Source organism: Protomyctophum bolini, assembly GCF_963924005.1.
Source record: "Protomyctophum bolini genome assembly, chromosome: 18".
Lineage (NCBI taxonomy): Eukaryota > Metazoa > Chordata > Actinopteri > Myctophiformes > Myctophidae > Protomyctophum > Protomyctophum bolini.
The window spans coordinates 36,007,059-36,027,124 of record NC_137879.1 but is presented as its reverse complement, the minus strand read 5'-3'; the positions used below and the strand labels follow the sequence as shown (position 1 = coordinate 36,027,124).

Sequence of the window (20,066 nt, the reverse complement as noted above, 5' to 3'; positions counted from 1 at the left end):
AAAAAGGCTTTGCAGCCGCAGCGGCTTCACAGCCGCGGTCAATGCATGAATATAGCCCGCACTCTATTAATATGTCCACAACGGTGCGTGCTCCGCTGCTGAAACAATATAATTATAATTTATTTAATTAAGTTCGGGACCAAGGCGGGTGCTGCACTCATACCTTTGCACTTTGCAGTCAGAGGTAAAACATAGGCTATCCTATCCGATATTTAAAATATCGGATATATGTCAATGCAAAAGTCGTCTTTTGAGAGAGAGAGAGAGAGAGAGAGAGAGAGAGAGAGAGGAGAGAGGGAGGGGGGCATGGCTTGCGCGATAAAGAACAGTAGGCTACAAACCTATACATTCATAAGTGAATAATTGGGATCCTCTTGTCTGAAGAATTTAGGAAATTATAATCCAGTGAGTTTAGCCAGTGAGTTAAACTATTCTGTGTGTGGCATCCATGCATGTGATCAATATCAATACATGATTATAAAGTCTGTCCTTCATATTTGCAAGCACGGGAGCAGCGCATGTGGAGCTGCGGAGCGGACCGTTGCCCCGTCGGCTAGAATGCTGTCGGAAAAAAGGCCGCCTCCCAGGCTAATGTGGTCTTCTATTTTTTATACAGGGCTATATAGCCCATTCATTTTCCAATGTGAATCGGATCGGCAGCACGCTGCTCTCTGCCCACCCCACACACACACACACACACACACACACACACACACACACACACACACACACACACCGACCGACAGTCAACTGACTCAAGGAGCTCCGTAACAAAACAATTTCAATAGGCCTGCCGCCTACTGCAGGCATTACTACACTAAACAATGTTGGATTCGTAGTGCAGAATGCAGATAAGCCTATGTGTTCTTATTATAATTGTGAGTTTGTTTTTTAACATGCACGAGAGCCGATCTACAAGCTCACAACCGTTGCACTGCGAGTAGAAAGCTGTCAAGTGAGAAGCGCAATCGCGCATGCTATAGTAATATCCTAATGAATAAATAAAAAGGTGTCGGGCTTGCAGGGGCAGTTTCTGTATGGGGAAATGCATGCATTTAGGCATACAAGTGCACTCAGCTTTTATTATATAGGCTATCATTTATTTTGTGCTGATCGACCAATATGTCTATATGTCACATGCCTACATATTTTATCTGAGATTTGGGAACAATTTATTGATTCAGCATGAAGACTAAAGCCTTCTGAATAAATCTCACGTGTATGCTTCCGCAAATGTCTCCCGTCTGGGCCGTCTCCGCCACCTAAAGACGTCCCGTGGGAATTGACGGAGTTTCCGACCAACGTACGTGAGCGTCAAGTTCACGGCCATTTCCATGAATTCCAAATTAATGTGGGAAATCCACGTAAATGCCTTTCCGCTAGCTTCACGTCATGTTATCACCGTAAACGCCGTTGTGAATCAGGCCCATGGTGTCTACTGTCTACACCAATTATGAAAATAGCTGATCTACAGTCTCCCATCACCTCGTGATGCGAGGCGTTTCATAATTGTTTTACAATTTTGGCCAGTGTTTGACCAGTCACCATTTGCAAAAAAAATAATATATATATATATATATATATTACAGTGAGTAGATTTCTTTTGACACCGTAATTGGACTTTTTTATTTTACCCCATGCAGCATTAGAAAGATTGTCACTTTAGAAAAGTGTAGACGCCCTTATATATATATATATATTATATTATACTGTATGTTGGTTTGTATACTGTTGAGTGAGACAAATCTTTTGGGGGTCCCGACCCCCAAGGAATTTGATGCCATCTCTAGGACCCCCCCCCCCCCCCATCTCTGGGACCCCCTATCTACACTGTATAATCCTCAGTGTCGGTTGGAGAGACATTTCATGTCAAGGACCCCCAATTGATTATGTGTACTCATTGTTACTGTATTTGGCTGTAGGGACCCCAAACTGAAAAGACGTGGTGCCAGGGACCACCATTAGAGAACATGTCTAAACAATGTAAAAATCACACCCGTGTGAACTGAGTTGGTGCAACTCCCATCTCTCTCCCCCCCGCTCCTCTTCTCTCTCTCTCTCTCTCTCATATTAGCAGGCAACATTGCAGCACTATCTCTCTCTCTCTCTGTTTCTGTTACAACAGCGCCCCCTACTGGTGCTCATAGTCATACTGCTGCTCATATAGTCACATAGTATAGGTTAATGTCACATAGGTGAACACATAGGTTGGTATAGGTGAACACGGACATTGCTGTTCCTTGGAGTGGTTGCACCACTCCAAAAAAATAGCAGCTCTTTAAACTTACAAATGCGTACCGTTGTGAGTTTGTAAATTACCCCCCCCCCCCCCTTTTTTTTTTTTAAAGTACTGTATATAAGTGGTTAAAACTGATTTTTGCTGGGGTGGGGACCCCCCTGGAATCCTTGGGGTTCCCCCGGACCCCACTTTGAGAACCAGTGGACTAGATGCTTATACTGACCAAGATGGGGTGTGTCCCCAACCAAGGAACTATAGCTAAACCTTGGATTCAGCCTAAGACGAGAACAATGCTATACAAATATACAATTGCATAATTTATATACAGTATGTTTATACTGTATGGCTGAGACCGTGTATGAAATGTGTTATAGCATGAGTTCAGTTGAGCGGTTAACCCATTTAGACCTGCGGCCGATTTAAAGGTAGAGTAAGTGATTTCACTTAATTCAAATATCACTTATTTTTGTTGTGATAATCCTCTCTACTATAGAGTGTGCTGACCATATAAGGAGTTCCTCCCTGTCCCCAGATAACCCCTGGGGGTCAAAAAACCTTAGGTTTCGTTTTTGACTCTCTATCCTGATTGGACGAAGGCTTAGGTCCCACAGCCAAAAACGAAACCTAAGGTTTTTTGAGTGAAATCACTTACTCTACCTTTAAAAAGAGAGAAAAGAAATGCCTTCTAAATCCTTATGAAAAATATTATGTTGCTACTTGCTATCGTCTGTCGGGTGGAAACCTCATAGGTCAAAAACAGCAGATCGACAAGACCTGACAACAGCCATTTATTAGTAAACAAAGACTAAAATGACACAGGCGTTCCCAGCTTGAAGCTATAACAGCGTACGTTATTGTAAAGGGTCTAAATGGGTTAAAGCTGTTTACATTAATGTTTTAAAATAATCTCTACCTACTGTTTTGTTGGACTTTTCTTCCTCCTCCTGTGGTGTGTAAATTAGATGTTTTTAACACCTGCACTGTTTAACAAAGTCTGACAATAAAATATATTTATAATACTGTACTAAACTTGTGTCAATTAGTTCATAATTATAAATGTGTGTTTTATATTCATTAACTTTCTTGTGCGGATATGTCTAGGAAGTCCTTTTTTAGGCCTCAAAATAATTACTTCCGGCTGTGTCACCAAATTAAGTAGGGCTGACGGGCATTAATTGATACCTATTCCCGAAAAGTATGCTGTAAAAAAACCTGGTACCAAACTATACACTCAAGCATATAATAGCTCTTTATAAAGTCTCCACTTGAGAAAACGGAAAGATTGGCGTCACACTGCTGTTGAGTGCAATCCTTTTCAAATTCATCCGAACTCTGACATGACAACAAGGAAGAATGTTTGATGTTGTAATGTAACCGTTTGCTTGCATCTCCTTTTTACCTGACGGGGGGGGGGGGGGGAGATTCCCTGGTCGTACATAGCGTGTGGAAGGAACACGTTATTCCAACCAGTTCCTTTCCCCTCCATCAGGCATGTTTTTTGTGAGGCTATAGCTACCCTAGGGTCACGGGGAGAACTCCAAACAAAGGCTGCTTTGCCAACACCACCTATGGGCACTGACTGATGACACGGAGGAGAGAACACGCCCCCCAGCGCCCACATAAGTGTCCCCAGTGGGAATCGAACCCAGGACATTCTAGCTGTGAGCAAGTGAGTATTCAGGTTATTTCCAATGTTAGTAAGAAAGCTGCATATGAGAAAGAAGGGACACCCGCACATCGCCACTTGCCAGGTTCAAGAGCATTTATTTTTAAAGGGCAGAGAGCAACGTTTGGGTCTTGCGACCTTCCTCTTTCTCCTTTGTTGTATGCCTTGGTACCATCGCACCTGAATTGCCTCTATAAGTAAGAGAAATTGCAGGAATATGTTTAAATGGCATCCATAAAAGATGTCCACCGATTATTGTCGTCACAAAGCCATATCAAAAGGTTATGAATTCCTTGCTCAAAATGTGTTTGGAAGTCAATCGAAATCTCAGCTGAATGAAAATTGTACTCTCCATCGTTTTATCTGGCTTTTCCCCACAATAATTAGGATTGATGCGGCTTTTAGTTTACAGTATATGTTGTCACTCTTTTTGTTAAAAGGAACCCTGGCTAATAAGACAAATATGCTTTAACCCATTCTGACCTGAGATCAGATTCATACGAGGTTTCCACGGGACACACACTGGTCTGATTAACCCATTCTGACCTGAGATCAGATTCTAAAAATGTCAGTCGTTCTTCGAATTTTTCAAAAATAGCAGACCTACAAGCTCGTATCGCGCCACTCGGTGGCGCGATATGAGCTTGTAGATCTGCTATTTTTCAATAGCTAAAGCATAACATGATGCCAACACCAAAATGGGTGCCCGGTCAGAATGGGTTAAAACATTATACTTGCCCCCAATGCCCTCTATAACTAAAATAAAAACACATTCAAAAACCTTAGTCGACTTAGTCTGTAGTCTTAGTCGACAAAATCAACACTGTATAGGACTTATGAACAAGCAGGCCCGTCTCAGTTCTATAAGTATAGGACTTATGAACAAGCAGGCCCGTCTCAGTTCTATAAGTATAGGACTTATGAACAAGCAGGCCCGTCTCAGTTCTATAAGTATAGGACTTATGAACAAGCAGGCCCGTCTCAGTTCCGTGCATAAAGTGTGACGTTCCTCTTGGAACTATGACTGCAGGTAGCCTTCTGTTGGCATTGTTTCTTTATTGTCAATGTACGATCTGTGTTTGTGTTGTTTTGTGCACAGCAGTCATCAGGACCTGATGACTGCTGTGCACAATACAAATTTCCGAAAGGACAAATAAAGTTGCACGCACGCACGCACACACGCATCTGATCCACCAGCAGGTGTTTCACCCACTGTTAACAAGCCATAATGACAACAAACCTATAATAACAGCAGATTATTCTAATTTACTGTATGTTCAAGGTTCAAGTTTTGAACCTTGTACCGTATTTGTCCAGTTGAAACTAGAATTCAAATGGCCGCGCCCTCTACCACTCATTCATTCTTTATTCTGTCCTCACACTTGCGTGTCTGTGCAGGGCTAGACAGATAGTGTACAACTCCAATAATAAGGATGTTTCTTGGAAAGAGTCATTTTTACTGTAGATTTTTGTAAAACAAACACACAAATACAAGGATTTCAGAAACACACTCAAATGAAAACATGAGATACAAACAAATGAGCTACTACACTAATAACAGTTTAAGCTACAACAAATATTCTCTCAACTCAAACATTTTCTTTAACAGTTTTGCATTCAGTTTTACTTACAGACATATCTACACCAAAACACAAACATTGGAGAGCTGTGGAGAACACTCTGCAGCATGCTTGCTTCTCATATGCCATGAGGGAATGAACTAAATTGCTTCAATTTCCCCTGACAAACCTAAACTGGACTATACCATCACCTGGAACATGCAGTACCATTCACACAAGAGGAAGAAATAACACAAACCAACCACAAGGTGGTGCATAGAGTCTAAACTAAAGAGGTCAGGTTCCAGAACACTCCCCGCCTGGTATAATAATTTGTATACCACTATTACTTTAACAGACTAAACAGAGTAAGTAACATTACTTTTCACCTGACAACAGAACAATCATTTCGGACACAGGTTGAAGGTACACTTCGCTTGTTTAACTATTTTAACATGAACCTTGTAAACACTCTTGTCATTACTGGCCTAATGAGCCCTCTACTGGCCACTCATTTTGCTATACCTGACAGTCTTTCAGAAGGACAAACTCCTGAATGTTGGGTTTGCCATAACAGTCTGGACCCGGGTCGAAGGATTTTGTCTCTATATTTTCCCCTATATCCTCCAGGTGCAGACATGTTGGGCCTGAGAACCAGTTAGTCTGCTGTAGATGAGCTTCCATGACTGAGCTACTGTTGGATGCAAACTTGTGTAGCTTGAGATTGCTGGCTGATAACATCTGTTCGGTTCTCTGCAACAGGCTGACTGCTTCAGCTTCCATAGATACAGAGGCATGTCCATCATCCATGTGCACTTCTCTGTCCATATCCAGGAACATGCTATCCTCCATGGACAGAGCGGGTTCCTCTTCATCTGGAGTCCTAACAAACACACCATCTCCCAAGCTGTCTGTGTTAGGGGTGACAGTCTCTAGACAGCACTGGGACGTTTTGTGCGGCTGTGGTGTGTCGGGACTGAATCTCTCCTTTACTTGAATTCTGTTCTTGCAAGGACTGAGCAAAGATGTGCGTCTGTCATGTAGCACATTTGTTTTGAAGATGCTTACATCTGCTGGTGTGTGAGCTCCACCCAAGCATACTTCTCCTACTATAACCCAACCCAAATCTAGCCGTTGTGCATAAGGTGTGTTGTGAGGCCCATTAAACTGGTCACGTACCTTGTGTACACTTAAAATATCTCTGCCTAAGAGAAGGATGATTTCAGCACTAGGGTCTAGTGCTGGGATCTGGTTTGCTGCTTGTTTCAGGTGGGGGAAATATTGGGCAATGTCAGGTGTAGGAATTTCTGATTTGTCATCCGGCATCATGTCGCATTCAATTAGAGTGGGAAGTTTTACCTGCGTTTTCCCATCAATGGACTGGACAGTGAAATTGGATACTCCTCCCTGTTGTCTCCATAATGCCTGAGCATGTTCTCAGAGTGTAAGGGGTTGAGTCACCGCTAAAGCCAAAAAGATCAAAGAATTCAGATTTCACTAATGACCGATTACTTTGGTCATCCAACACTGCATACATTTTCTTTGCTTTGTCAGGACAGCCAGAGGGAAAAACAGACACTAAACAGATTTTGGAGCATGATCTGGGTTTTGATGCTATTTCACATATCTCTGTGCACATCGATGTGACTGAAGCAGATGAGGCAGTCTCCTCTGACTCCCCGCCTTGCTCCCTCACAGTTGTAGGTTCCCCTTCCATCCAGGGAGCTGGACCAGGATGCAGAGCTGAGGTGTGCCTATCACTGTTGCATTCTTTGCATTTGACATTGACATCACAGTATTTTGCAATGTGCTTAGTGGATGCACAACATTTAAAGCAAATCCACTTTTCTTTCAGGTAAGCCTTACGCTCATCTATGTGCTTTACTTCTGAACTCCCGGCACTTGGACAGTGGATGTGGCTTGTTGTGGATTGGACACTGAATGTCTGGTTCCTGAGAGTCTGCTGTTGTAGCTGACACTTCAGTCCTTTTAACTGATACATTACTTATACCTAGCTGTTGTCCGTGTCTGAGATTCTAGGGAAGTCATCTAGTTTTTTTCAACAGGGCATTCTCTATCACCTCTGGGCAACCATAACTTTCCTCTAATCTCTTCCAAATCATCTTGACCCCTGCGGCTGGATTGTTAATGTGCACTGACCTGAGTCTCTTGGCCAGCTGAGATGACTCTGGGCCGAGCCACTTTGTGAGCAGATCTAGCTCTTCTCTGTCTGATAAATTAAGATCACTCATAACACTTTGGAAAGAGAACTTCCACGCCCAGTAATTCTCAGGACAATCATCAAATGTCAGTAACCCAGAACTAACAACCTCTCTACGTATCATGTGTTTTGCTAGGTCATCAGTCTCTGGCGGATAGAGAGAGTAGGTGTGGGACTTTGCGGGGTATGCTCTGTGCTTTTGAAAACATGAGATACAAACAAATGAGCTACTACACTAATAACAGTTTAAGCTACAACAAATATTCTCTCAACTCAAACATTTTCTTTAACAGTTGCATTCAGTTTTACTTACAGACATATCTACACCAAAACACAAATGTTGGAGAGCTGTGGAGAACACTCTGCAGCATGCTTGCTTCTCATATGCCATGAGGGAATGAACTAAATTGCTTCAATTTCCCCTGACAAACCTAAACTGGACTATACCATCACCTGGAACATACAGTACCATTCACACAAGAGGAAGAAAGAACACAAACCAACCACAAGGTGGTGCATAGAGTCTAAACTAAAGAGGTCAGGTTCCAGAACATTCTTTGTTTCGATTCTTCACATTTCGAAACCTAGATTTTCTGGAAGTGGAAGTGAAACTGAAGCTAATGTCTTGTCCGGTGTCTTTCTCTGTCAAGCTTCAGACATGGAAAGACGTTGGAACAACAGAGGACATAGGGAGGTCTTCATCAGAGGCAAACATTTAAAGTTGACAGAGCTGAAAGAGGAGCTCTCTCTCATAGGCACAGGCAACAGGTACATAACTAAAGAAAACATGCTTGAACCCGGAATAAGGCGGGGCGGTTACACCGTCCCACCTTACCCCCGGCCGGAGTTCCATGTCTCTCATCTGATCCATGACACTAATGCTATAGTGCAAATTGACAAAGGAGGATTCCGCGCTGGAGAACGGGATCCTGAAGAGGACCTCGACCTCCTCTGGTGGAGCCTCTCTGTGCAACCAGAGGACATGCAATCGGCTGAGAAGGGTTTTCTGGATCGCACCTTTCCAGACAGGACGGATGAACAGGCTGCCGGACAGGAGCCCCTCCTGCAGCAGTTTGCCACCTCGCCTGCTTTCCTGGACACATCGAGATACGGCTCTTTTCGCTTAACTCTACCCCTGCAGGAGCTGCTGGGGGAGTACAGAAAGCAGGTAAGCAACGCACAGCTGCCTCTTATCAAAGTTAACCCATTCTGAACGGGAACCCCTTTTGGTGTCAGCATCATGTTATGCTTTAGCTATTGAAAAACAGCAGATCTACAAGCTCATAGCGCGCCACCGAGTGGCGCGCTACGAGACCTTGTAGGTCTGCTATTTTTTGAAAAATCGAAGAACGACTGACATTTTTAGAATCTGATCTCGGGTCAGAATGGGTTAATCAGACCAGTGTGTGTCCAGTGGAAACCTCGTATGAATCTGATCTCAGGTCAGAATGGGTTAAAGGCAGGGTAGACCTAACGTGATATTTAATTTAAAACAAAACGTTTGTTTTGTTAAAAGGTTAAAGCACTACATTCTGATGTGTCTGATAGTGTTTGAGAGATCAGTAACCCTTTTGATTGACTGCAAATTGATTGAATAAAAAAGTAGATGAGTGTACATATAAAATATAATGCGGTCTGTGAAGAGAATTTAAAACGCAAGAAACCAGGCTATGGCTTGTTTCCATTGGGGTCCTTCATATTCAATTAATCGAATCATTTAATGACGTAGTAGTAGTGTACAGGCTAGTGGCCACAAAATATACAGCATACTATGCAAACAATCTTTTCTTTACTACAGTATCTGATCAGGTCCTATGTTAACCATTGGCTTAAAAGAAAGACATTGGTGTCATATTGATGCTTTGTCAGACACATGCACATACTGTAGATCGGTGTGTGTCTCAGCTGATTAAGTGATTAATTTCTTTTAACATTTTCCTTCCCAGGTGTGTGAGGGTGGTGAGGGCTCAGAACCAGTTCTGCGTGTCTACAAAACTGTCATCTACAGTCAGGAGGTGCTGTACTCTGTGTTGGTCCATAGCGAAAAATACAATGATGTCTTTAAGGAGTACCCACTATTGGATGACAGCCCAGATGCAGTGTGTGCCTACGTGGATGGCCAAATCATCTGGAGACCTGAGGCTATGTGTGGGACACACAGGTACTGTATGGGTGTGGATTATAGTGTGTTGTTACAACTTGATATACTTGTATAGAAATTGTGAACCGTCTGTGTGTTTGAGAGTCAGCGTGAGAGAAACAAAAGATACATAAAAGATGAATGTTACACGTTCCTCTCTCACTATTGTCTCAAACAGTTTCAGGCTGGTTCGTACGCCAGAGAAGCAATTGGTGGCTGAAAGTTGTTGTTGGGAGTACTATGTATGGGACCATGTGGCTTTAGCCTTCCACTTGCCAGAAGCACAGGTATGACACACACACACACACACACACACACACACACACACACATGGTATATAGCGATTTTATTTGCTGTAGTAACAGCTGGAAAACTCTGTTTTGACCTATCCTATTTCATCCCATATTTTGTTCTTTTGTGTATTAGACGCTGAAGATTAACACAGATCGTATGAGATGCAACTTGAAATTCTGTGATCCTGGATTTCCCAGAGTCTCAAAGGACGAAGAATTTCATGATTTTGAAGAGGCTAAGAAGCTGGTTGAGGAATGCTGGCCTAACCACGGACCATTCTCCAATGTGCAGCAGTAATCAAAGATTTCTATTTAGCTCATAAATGTGGGTTTAAAAGTATTTCAACTGGTCAGCCAAATGAGATATTGGCATATAAGTGATATTACACTAATTGTATATCTGTTCTTGAGGTAATTGTTTATCCGACCCCAAAATCACGAAGGCAAATTTGACCTTTAGGATACACACATAACCAAAAAATTGTTTTTCTCTGCACTTTGCCTTAAGGGCAACTGACTCCTCAATTGCTTTTATACTATTACTTCACATCTATGCAATACTTTCTTAAAATTTGATATATAATATTACATATATGATTGTTTTGGTAGATTTTTAACGCACCTTTCGTATGATCATTATATTTATTATATATTCATGAAATGTTGAGCTGTCCACTACTCAAGCGTGACATATTTACATTGTATTACACATTGTGCTCTTCAACTATGGCCAAATCTTCCATGAAAACTACAAATACTATTAACAGCAGTGTCTTTAATAATTTTAACCCTATTTTGTACTTTAATAGGATATTAAGTAAATAGCCAAATCTACTACAACCTCACAAGCTATGAGAGTAACCATAGCTTTCACAAGCTTTTCCCTCAGCTAGTAGGCTATAGTCAAATCCTCAATTATTAGGAATCTCATGTAAAATTATATGTTTGTACTAGGTCTGGAATGTTTGTTCTACAAAGCACTTCAAATATTGAAAGAACAGTAACCATTTTAACCATTTTAATAGTCTCTTTTGATCTTTATGTAGGCAACATTTCGTCAACGAATGTATTACTCAACATGTATTACTCTACTTGTGTTCAACTGTTCATATACATGCCAAAACAATATATATTATTTTTCCACTATAAGTGACATACAATTAAATTAAATTAAAATAAACCGCCATTACTGTCATTTAGATTTTTATTTATTTATTATTATGCTAGAACGTGTGCTCCCAAGTCTAGTTGACACCAGCCTAAGCCAGGGGCTCACACGCCATTGGCTGATGTCGTCATCACGTTACATCACAAACAGAGTCTATTTGTAAGTTCACCGGTATAATATGCTCTCACACATTGACGAGAAGCTAAGAATTGGAAGACAGAGAGAGAGGGAGAGAGAGACAGACAGAGAGCAAAAGGAAGAAAGATAAAGAAGTGAGAGAAAGAGAGGAAGGGTACACCCGGAGACCTGAAATATTTGAGCCATCATGGCCCTCAACGGCGTTGGCCCCAAACTCCTCAAGCACACAGTTTCTTCCTTCAACTTACTCCTGTGTGTGTCGGGACTTATCCTGGCTTCAGTCATGGGTTTGCTCGCTCTCGAGGGCCACCTGGGCATAGTGAGCGGTCCCGGCTCGGTCCTCGTCGTTCTGACGGCCGTCGGCGGGGCGATGGTGTTCGTGGGGGGCCTGGGGTGTTTCGGCTCCGTCTGCGAGTCGGAAGGTCTACTGCTGGCTTACATCGCCTGCCTGCTCGTCCTGTTCACGTGCGAGCTGTCCGCCAGCGGTTGGGTCTGTCACAACGGACCGACCCTGACCAAGGAGATGAAGGCCTTCTACGACTCTCTGTACGACGACCTGGCAGAGGGCCGGAGCTCGGTCGCCTCCGGCGTGCTCCGGGTTTTCCACGGGACGCTGGACTGCTGCGGCGGCACGACGACTCCGGCCGCCAATAATCGGACCCGCCGCGACGACGTCTGCCCTCGGACGGAGAGCCAGCACGTCGTCGTGACGAGCTGCCACGAGCGCGTCAAAGACCTCGTCCGCCGTCCAATTTATTTCGCGTCCCGTTTCTCGGTCGTGCTCGGCGTCACGGCCTTTGCGATGAGCTGCGCGATGGGCCTGTGCGTGTTGTACGCGAAGGAGGTGCAGCCACGGCTCAGACAACGTGGGGATGTTCCCGGGCCCGGGCCCAGGCCCACCACCGCGGCTAACGTTTGAAAGTTCCACCGATTGGTTCGGAAAACTGACGGTTATAATCTGTTCTGGGGTCCTTTAGATTGGACAAAAGGGTTAAAATTAGGTATGTTGTCTGGGGTGATGTATGACAGTGACAGTAATGGCCTAACTTACTATAGTGTTGTATACGTGTCACTGTGCACTATATAGCCCCTCCAACCAGTGTCCCCCTGAGACTGGGAGGTCGAGGTTCGATCCACGGCTGAGTCATACCAAAGAGTCTTTGGCAAAGACTCTGAAAACTGGGACCCAGTGCCTCCCTGCTTGACGCTCAGCATCAGGGTTGGATTGGGGGTACTGTATGTCCCTGTGACATACTAGCGTCATGTCCAGGGGGTGTACTTGTACATCAAGCCGCCTCACGCGCAAGTCTATGGACTTTTTTTACGGAATAATGTATTCCGTATACAAACCTTCAAGGCCAAGTCAATAGTAAATGACTTAGGTGGGTGCCTAAGTCGTGGCTTTCTACGGAATAATTCCCTCATTTTCCAAGTCAATGGCAAATGACTTAAGACAGTGATTTAAAATTAAAAGCATGATTTTCTTTCTTTTTTTACTGTATTGTACTATATGTACAGTGGTATCCTACTGGTCCAGTAGGTCTGTCACTGTGGTTACCATATAGGTGACGCTCGGCATGAGGTTTCAATTGTATACTTTTTCAAGTATAAACAAGCCTGAGGAAGGTCGCAAGACCGAAACGTTGCTTCTTAATAATAAATGCTCTGAACCTATAGCAAGTGGCGGTGTGCGGGTGTCCCTTTCTATATTGTATGCCTCGTCATCATCGCACCTGCTCCAAATTACCTACCGGGTGTATGCAGCCTTTTCAAGTATAAACATGAAAAGACAGAAGGGTCGTGTACTATATCTTCTGTTTGTCGCAAAACAATTTTTTTGGAGCATTCAAAAGTGAAGTGTGACAGTGAGCCCCCACCAGTGATTCTGTTTTAAGGTTTCGCTCAAGACCAAGAAACGAATGAATGTGCGTTGTTTGAGGGGCGCTAGCCCGGCCCTCCTATGTCCAGCTTTCAGGGTTTTGTAAACACAAACACTGTCTTAACCCCTTATGGACGGAATTAATTTCTAATGATGAAAGAAAAAAATGCTTTGTGTTTCTGCCATCAATCACTATTACTAATATTACACTATTACAAAATTAGACTTATTGTATTTCACTATTCCACTATTACAGTTGCTATCTCTATTGTGAGATGCCATGTCCTAGTGCCTATGATGGGTCAAATTTGTCCAAAACAGACATTGCCAAATATCTCAGACGAAAGTAAGGTCAAATGTAATCTACTTCAATATTCAATATATATTCAATCAATCGACCACTCGATCAATCAGAGAGCATATAAGAGGGAGTGGAGGGTGCAGGCGATCCAGGAGTTCCCATGTTGGTGTGGGCTGGTCTGCATGAATGCTTAATTGATTCAGTTAATCAAACTAAGCGATTTAGAGACGGTTAAAACGTAATCAATAATCCATTTTAATCACAATGATTTGCTTTGACAAATTGAAATTTCACCCCCCCCCCTTCAGTTTCTTTTAAAATACAGAAAATATCTGATCGACAAGCTCACGTTGTCAGCTATTTTTGTGCAACAAAGTATAACAGGGCTTAAGTGGTTATTATTATTAATCATACTCATTCATAGTCGATTATATAAAAAAAAAAAGATGTATTAGAATTATATGTTTTGCATTGATTTGTTGTGATATATTAAAAGAAACAACACAAATGATGAAAGAAATAACATGCATCTTCCATTATTGGGCTAATGGAAAGAGTCTTGGGCAGAAGAATGGCCATGGAGACGATCAGGTGCAGCTCATCAGGTTGACGACGTGGGTCCACTCAGTGATGACAGGACCTGCTGGATGACCACCTGTTGAAGACAATGGAGACCGTGGAGGACATGAAACCATTTAGGACTGAGGTCCATGAGTCTTCTAAATGCTGACAGTTTTTGACCCCAAGTTCTAGACCTCCAGTTCTAGCATTAAAGGACCACTTCACCACTTTTCCACCTATCTTCATATAATAGGTCCTCACTAAGTAATAGTCATGAAAACAATGGCGCAATTTTTTTTTGTGTCTCATAGGAGGGCTGTGGGCAGTTCAGAAACCGTCCTCCAGAAGAAGAAGAAGAAGAAATGCGTTCTGGTAAATCAAGTTTACCAAGGGTAACTGGACTAAGCATCAGATACTTGTTTACAGCCAGGCCCACATGGAGCATTTCATGGTAGAGGTTCAATGCCTTGTCCAAGGGCACTTCAACGGTGGTAATTTTAACGTGTCGGATCGCTGATTCGAACTGGCGACCTTCCGGTATCTAGACCGCTCCGCAATCCACTCGGCCACCGCTCCAGTGACATCATCGATGGGGAATACAAGCTAATAGAAACTGCATGGGCTTTCTAGTCCTGAAAAGTTGCAATGCAAAAATGGAAGCCATATCGTTCTCACGATAATAAAAATCTAAACATTTTTGTAAAAATATGTCTGCCTAATGATGATGACACTGGAGGACTGTTTCTAAACTGCCCACAGCCCTCCTATATGAGACACAGACTGAGTAGAGAAAAATCGTGACACTTTATCATGATTATTAGTGAGGACCTATTATATGAAGATAGGTTGAAAAGTGATGAAGTTGTCCTTTAAGTACTTAACAACCTTCACACCATTGGCATAGATCTAGGTCAATTGAAGCCTATTATTTAATACTACGCTTACCGCCATTGGCGTAGATCAATGGCAATTGCGCTTTTATATAGCCCTTTCGATCGATCAAGCCATAATGCTTCTTGCGTTAGCATTGGGTTGTCATGACAATGTGTCGCCCATCTTAGATCGTCCTCGCCATAATAATCCATTCTATCCGTTTCTTTCAATCGCCTGTATCTCCTATTCCTTGTCCCAGATGGCATTTGTTTATCAATCATTAATCATACGTAAGCTAAGAACAGTGGAATATCTATTGGTGGTCACCTCGCCACCGAAGATCCAGACTATGAATGAGCCTGTTATAGGCTGCTTTCCACCACTGGCTTGGTGATGTACTTTACCTGTGTGTGAGTGTTTGTGGACTTCAGCGCTAAACGCGCCATCACAGACAGGAAGATAAGAAGCGCTGACACGAACAAAGAAGAGATGGTCAATATGAGCTCAACGCTCAAGAGTTGTGCCTGGAAAAGAGACGGAGAGACGGACCTTCATTGTTGTTGTTCTCTAATTACTTGAAAATGCTTATCATTATCGTTGCTGTCGGGAGGAAACCACCTAACTCTAACTCCATTTTTGAGGTTTTTCATTATTATTTTTAAGATATTTTTTTTTGCCTTTATTGATAGGGTACAGTAATGTTTGGACAGGAAAGGAGGGGGGGTAGGATGGGGGAGGAAGACATGCGGCAAAGGCTGACGGGCTAGCTAAGAACTAGAACCCTCCGCCGCGACGAGGTTTTTGACTTTCTTTTGCATGAATCGGTGCTATTGAACACACTTTACGTCTGTGTGTTGTTTCGAAAATATTGAACCAATGAAAAGTAGTAAAAGGCGCTTGGGACAAAACCTAGTCTTAACTCCATTGGACCCTCAAAATGTCTGCTAAAACAACCAACTCCACCACCTCTCCCGCTCTCACGGAAGTAATTGACAATATATAAAGTCACAACATCAACTTCGATGAGGCAGTATTGCTTTGTTTTCAAAATAGATAAGGTTTTCTTCATTTCCTGAAAATTTCAACATTGTGGAGTTAAGAGATATATTATCAGTGATTCTCAAAAGTTTGCATGTCAAGGACCCCGAATTCATATGGATTTGGCCTCTAAACCCTTGTCTGAAACGTTTTATTTTTCTTCTATTCTATTTCTTTGAATAGGCGCTAAAATAGGGTTAAAATGGTCAAACTGATTGTGATGCTATATTAATTATTTTAGCTGATTAATTCATTGGCCTCCCTCAAGGACCCCTCCTCACTTTGAGAACCACTGCATTATATATGCTCATATGACTAATTATATTATAACTGTTGTACAAATCAAATAAATCAAATATCTCACAATCCTGAAGACGGCCCACTCTTGCTCATGAAACGAATAATGGAATAAGTTGCCAAACTCGTGCATGTAGACAATTCTGTTGCTCAGAGACACGATGATTCCCAAGAGTGATACCAGATACATGGCGAAGCACACCGTGACCTGGCAAAGATAAAAAGATATATATATATATATATATATATATATATATATATAATAACATAATAATTCTAATAATAACAGAAATGTGGTGTTCAGAGTGTTGAATGATAAAGTGATAAAGCACAGGGGTCACATCATTATTATTGATATAAAAACAGAAGTATTTGACCCACCATTTTCTTGGAGGGATGAGCTCCCGTGTAGAGAGAGAGGTTTCCACAGACTAGAAACTTGAAAGAAGACACACCAGTTTATTTGACATCACTCACTGACACTGAACAAATAGCCTACACAGCATAGAGTTGTTGTTGTTATTGTTGTTCGGTGGAAACCGTTTTACTATTGGATTTTAAAACTGCAGTGCTAAACAACACCTCGTTTTAATGTAAGAAAACATGTAGACTATACTGATACTATGTTTCAACAATTTGATAAACTATACTTAAGCGTTATTTTATGCTTTGTTGCACGATTCACATGCCACACGTTGTTTTTTTAGTTTCATACAATCACAAAACATTGTCCTCCAACTACGTCAACTCATTGAACTTGACATTGAACTTTCCAAGTTTTACGTGTTTATTGAATTGAATTACATGGGACCACAATGGCAACACTGACTGTGTGTCTGACTGTACCTTGTGCTGTTTACATTTCTGACTGATAAAGTATATTCAATCAATCAATTATCTTCAGAAATGTTTGAGAGTACATCACTTTAAAGATACGTATAGGGACGATAAACAATAAATAGGCAAAGCTATAGTAAACGTTTATTACCAGAGCCCCCTGCCAGAAGGGAATGTAGAGGCTGGTAGAGTTTTCGGAAGGGTCTCTCGCCAACTGAAACCCCATCAAGACCTCTGCAAAGCCACAGATCATGACAACAATCTGGGGAGGAGACATGGAGGGTTGAGGGCGGTCCGACTGCATGGGACTGAAGTAAACAGGATAATGTGCTGTACTGTACACCATTTCTCTATGAAGAAAAATCTTATTTGGGAGATAGAATATCGTATATACAGTATTTTCACCACAACAGTAATGTACATGCATGCATACATACATACACAGAAGGTTAGATTGGTCTTTGATCTCCTCTGACAAGTCAAAGTCTTACCCCGAGAGACCGAGGCTCTCCTCTGATGAATCGATGTAAAGGCTTAATGCTACCAATGACCATGTTGGGGTCTGTCTTATGATTCTCTCTGCTCACTCTTGTTGGGGTCTCGGTATTCTCCATTGTAAAAAAACCAAAAAAGGCCACTGGTCAGTGGTTTTAGTCCTGAGAAGTAGACAAGAAAGAATGCATCAACCACAGCATATACTGTATGTAAAAGAAAATATGAATCTCTGGCAGTTTAAGGAAACCGAGCATTTGTGGCGTAACATTTCATGCAGGAGAAAATAGTTTAAATGTGTTTGCAAAATAAAGCTGTTCTAGAGAAAACATGAAGAGACCCACCCTTTTCATGTAGTGGTCAGGAGGACTGCGTAGAGAAAAGAGCAATTGTGTGAGTGGGAGAGCAGGGGACTTGTGTGGGTGTGGGAGAGGGAGAGGGAAAGGAAATTTGAGATTTTCTTCCTTTTTTTCCCTCCATAAAAAGGAGGGGCAACTGGGCAAGTATACTTTGTTTGTGTGATGAATATTGAACCCATCGCAAAACAACAACACGTTAAGTTTGCTAACATGTTAGTTCACAAACTTGCTTCTGCAATATCACATGTAGGCTCAAGTTTGGAATGTTCACTTTGAAATGACAACTGAGAAACGCATGCTGACAGCCGAGGACAGGAAGTCTGGTTCTCATTATGATGAAGTGTCAGCTGTGTGGCTTAGTGGTTCCCAAACCCGGGTCCGCGGGCCTCCCTTGGGGGAGCGCCAAAGATCACAGCGAGGCCTTGTCTCAGAATCATAGCTCGCTTTCATCTACTGTGTGACTGTATGTTCTGAATGTGCTAGGTTATAGGTGCAGATTATTTGTTTTTATATTTGGCAGCCTAGATGTTATACCCACAGGCTGGTTAATTGTTTCAACCACTTGGGATGCCCAAACAGAAGGAAAGAAGGTTGGCAAAGTATTGTACCGTCTCTGCTATTTGGCAGCCGTCATATATGGCAGAGACGAGACGCTGTTACTAAATACCCATGGAGTACTGAGTGATTTTCAGGTTCCGTGGTCCGATAGTCCATTGACAGGAAAGGTGAAGGTCACTGGATGGCCTGTCTGAGTGCTTATTGATTTGATTGATTGATTGATTGATTGATTGATTGGTATTTGGTTGATTGATTGATTGGCACAGCCCTACAGTCAGAGATGAGCTATAGTCTCTCGCATAGAGGGCAGACGGTTGACTGTCAAATTCAAAGGAAAAGATCGAACACTGTTTTTCCTTTATTTTTTGATGCTCATGGGACAAAAGTCCCCATAGGGACTTTTGTGGTCCTAATACTATCATCAATTCACCAACAACAGATCCAGATCCAGATCCAGATCGGAGGTGCTGCAGTGGAAAGGGTCAGAGTATACAGTTCAAATTCCTGGCAGTGCACATCACTGAGGACCTTACCTGGGCAGTGCAGACAGAGCAGGTGGTGAAGAAAGCACAACAACGCCTCTTCTTTCTCAGAAAACAGAAGAAAGCTGGAATGGCGGTCCAAAAGTTCTAAGAGCTTTCTACAGATAGGCACCACAGATAGAGAGCATCCTGACTGGTTGCTTCACGGCCTGGAATGGCAACTCCACTGACTGACCTAAACCGCAAAGCATTGCAGAGGGGTTGTGCGGACAGCCGAACGCATCAGCAGATGTGCTCCCTCCCAAATTACACCAAAAATACAATATCATCAACACATATAAAACATTATATGTAGGCTACAGGCCGGAAAAAAAGTAGGCTGTGAATGCCAACACCTTTCTAATCATGATCAAAATGCTTTTGCTAAGATTTTTTTTAACAGAGTGGAGAGGTACACGTACACGTATAGACTGGTAGAGTATCATAGTAGGCTATCCTTAAAAAATGTTTGTGTTTGGCTATACTTCCTTATGCATTTTGGAGAAGGGGACATACAATAAAATACATACAATATATCTCAAAGCGTCCACTCCAGTCCATATACTTTACTAATTGGACCGAACAGTAGGTAGTATTTGGTCTCTAATGTTTTGATGAATTGAACAAGGTGGACCCTCTTGTAAACAAGTGTAATGCTTAATTAGGTCGTCCACTCACAGTTAACAGTCTTTGTATTGAGTTTGTGCTTGAAATGTACTGCAAACTGTTAATAAATATTTCAATCAATCAATCAATCAATCAATATGCACATAATGTTCGCCAACCGCAAGTAAACCCGACTAGAGGAAGTAGTGGAATAAGAAGCCCTGTGATTGGCTCCTTCTTTATACTCTATGGTGATTGGTCGTCGGCTCACAGTTTAAAAAACTCCGCGGCCGAAAACATCAAACTCTCCAGTCTCTCAG

General features: G+C 42.3%; 3 protein-coding genes across 4 annotated transcripts; 2 read left to right on the top strand and 1 right to left on the bottom strand.

The window, feature by feature from the left end:
* Window positions 1-8,341: 8,341 nt before the first annotated feature.
* On the top strand, window positions 8,342-11,264 carry LOC308332751 (uncharacterized protein). The gene is made up of 4 exons (XM_080788801.1): window positions 8,342-8,853; window positions 9,632-9,846; window positions 10,004-10,112; window positions 10,252-11,264. The coding sequence occupies exons 1-4, from the start codon at window positions 8,344-8,346 to the stop codon at window positions 10,414-10,416; spliced, it is 999 nt and encodes a 332-aa protein (XP_080644927.1). The 5' UTR covers window positions 8,342-8,343; the 3' UTR covers window positions 10,417-11,264.
* Window positions 11,265-11,611: 347 nt separating this feature from the next.
* LOC308333667 (CD81 antigen-like) lies at window positions 11,612-12,343 on the top strand (the record flags this gene model as incomplete). The annotated part of the gene is made up of 1 exon (XM_080790123.1): window positions 11,612-12,343. The coding sequence occupies one exon, from the start codon at window positions 11,612-11,614 to the stop codon at window positions 12,341-12,343; it is 732 nt and encodes a 243-aa protein (XP_080646249.1).
* Window positions 12,344-13,770: 1,427 nt separating this feature from the next.
* Window positions 13,771-17,834, bottom strand: LOC308332750 (membrane-spanning 4-domains subfamily A member 4D-like). 2 transcript variants are annotated; one of them, XM_080788799.1, is made up of 6 exons: window positions 17,702-17,834; window positions 17,362-17,472; window positions 16,755-16,811; window positions 16,441-16,581; window positions 15,443-15,562; window positions 13,777-14,259 (listed from the first exon to the last, which is right to left on the bottom strand). In XM_080788799.1, exons 1-6 carry the CDS (start codon window positions 17,822-17,824, stop codon window positions 14,206-14,208), a joined length of 606 nt encoding a protein of 201 aa, XP_080644925.1. In that variant the 5' UTR covers window positions 17,825-17,834; the 3' UTR covers window positions 13,777-14,205. The 2 variants fall into 2 exon arrangements, with proteins under 2 accessions (XP_080644926.1, XP_080644925.1); XM_080788800.1 differs by lacking the exon at window positions 16,441-16,581 and having other exon boundaries at window positions 13,771-14,259.
* Between the last annotated feature and the right edge of the window lie 2,232 nt (window positions 17,835-20,066).

Coding starts and splice junctions, on each gene's coding strand:
- LOC308332750 (XM_080788799.1), bottom strand. CDS start 17,824: ATGGAGAATACCGAGACCCCAACAAGAGTGAGCAGAGAGAATCATAAG. Junction 16,812..17,361: donor CCTTCTGGCAGGGGGCTCTG/GTAATAAACGTT, acceptor TCTTCTTTCAAG/TTTCTAGTCTGTGGAAACCT. Junction 15,563..16,440: donor AGTGGGCCGTCTTCAGGATT/GTGAGATATTTG, acceptor TCTCTTTTCCAG/GCACAACTCTTGAGCGTTGA.
- LOC308332751 (XM_080788801.1), top strand. CDS start 8,344: ATGGAAAGACGTTGGAACAACAGAGGACATAGGGAGGTCTTCATCAGA. Junction 9,847..10,003: donor GCTATGTGTGGGACACACAG/GTACTGTATGGG, acceptor TGTCTCAAACAG/TTTCAGGCTGGTTCGTACGC. Junction 10,113..10,251: donor TCCACTTGCCAGAAGCACAG/GTATGACACACA, acceptor TTTGTGTATTAG/ACGCTGAAGATTAACACAGA.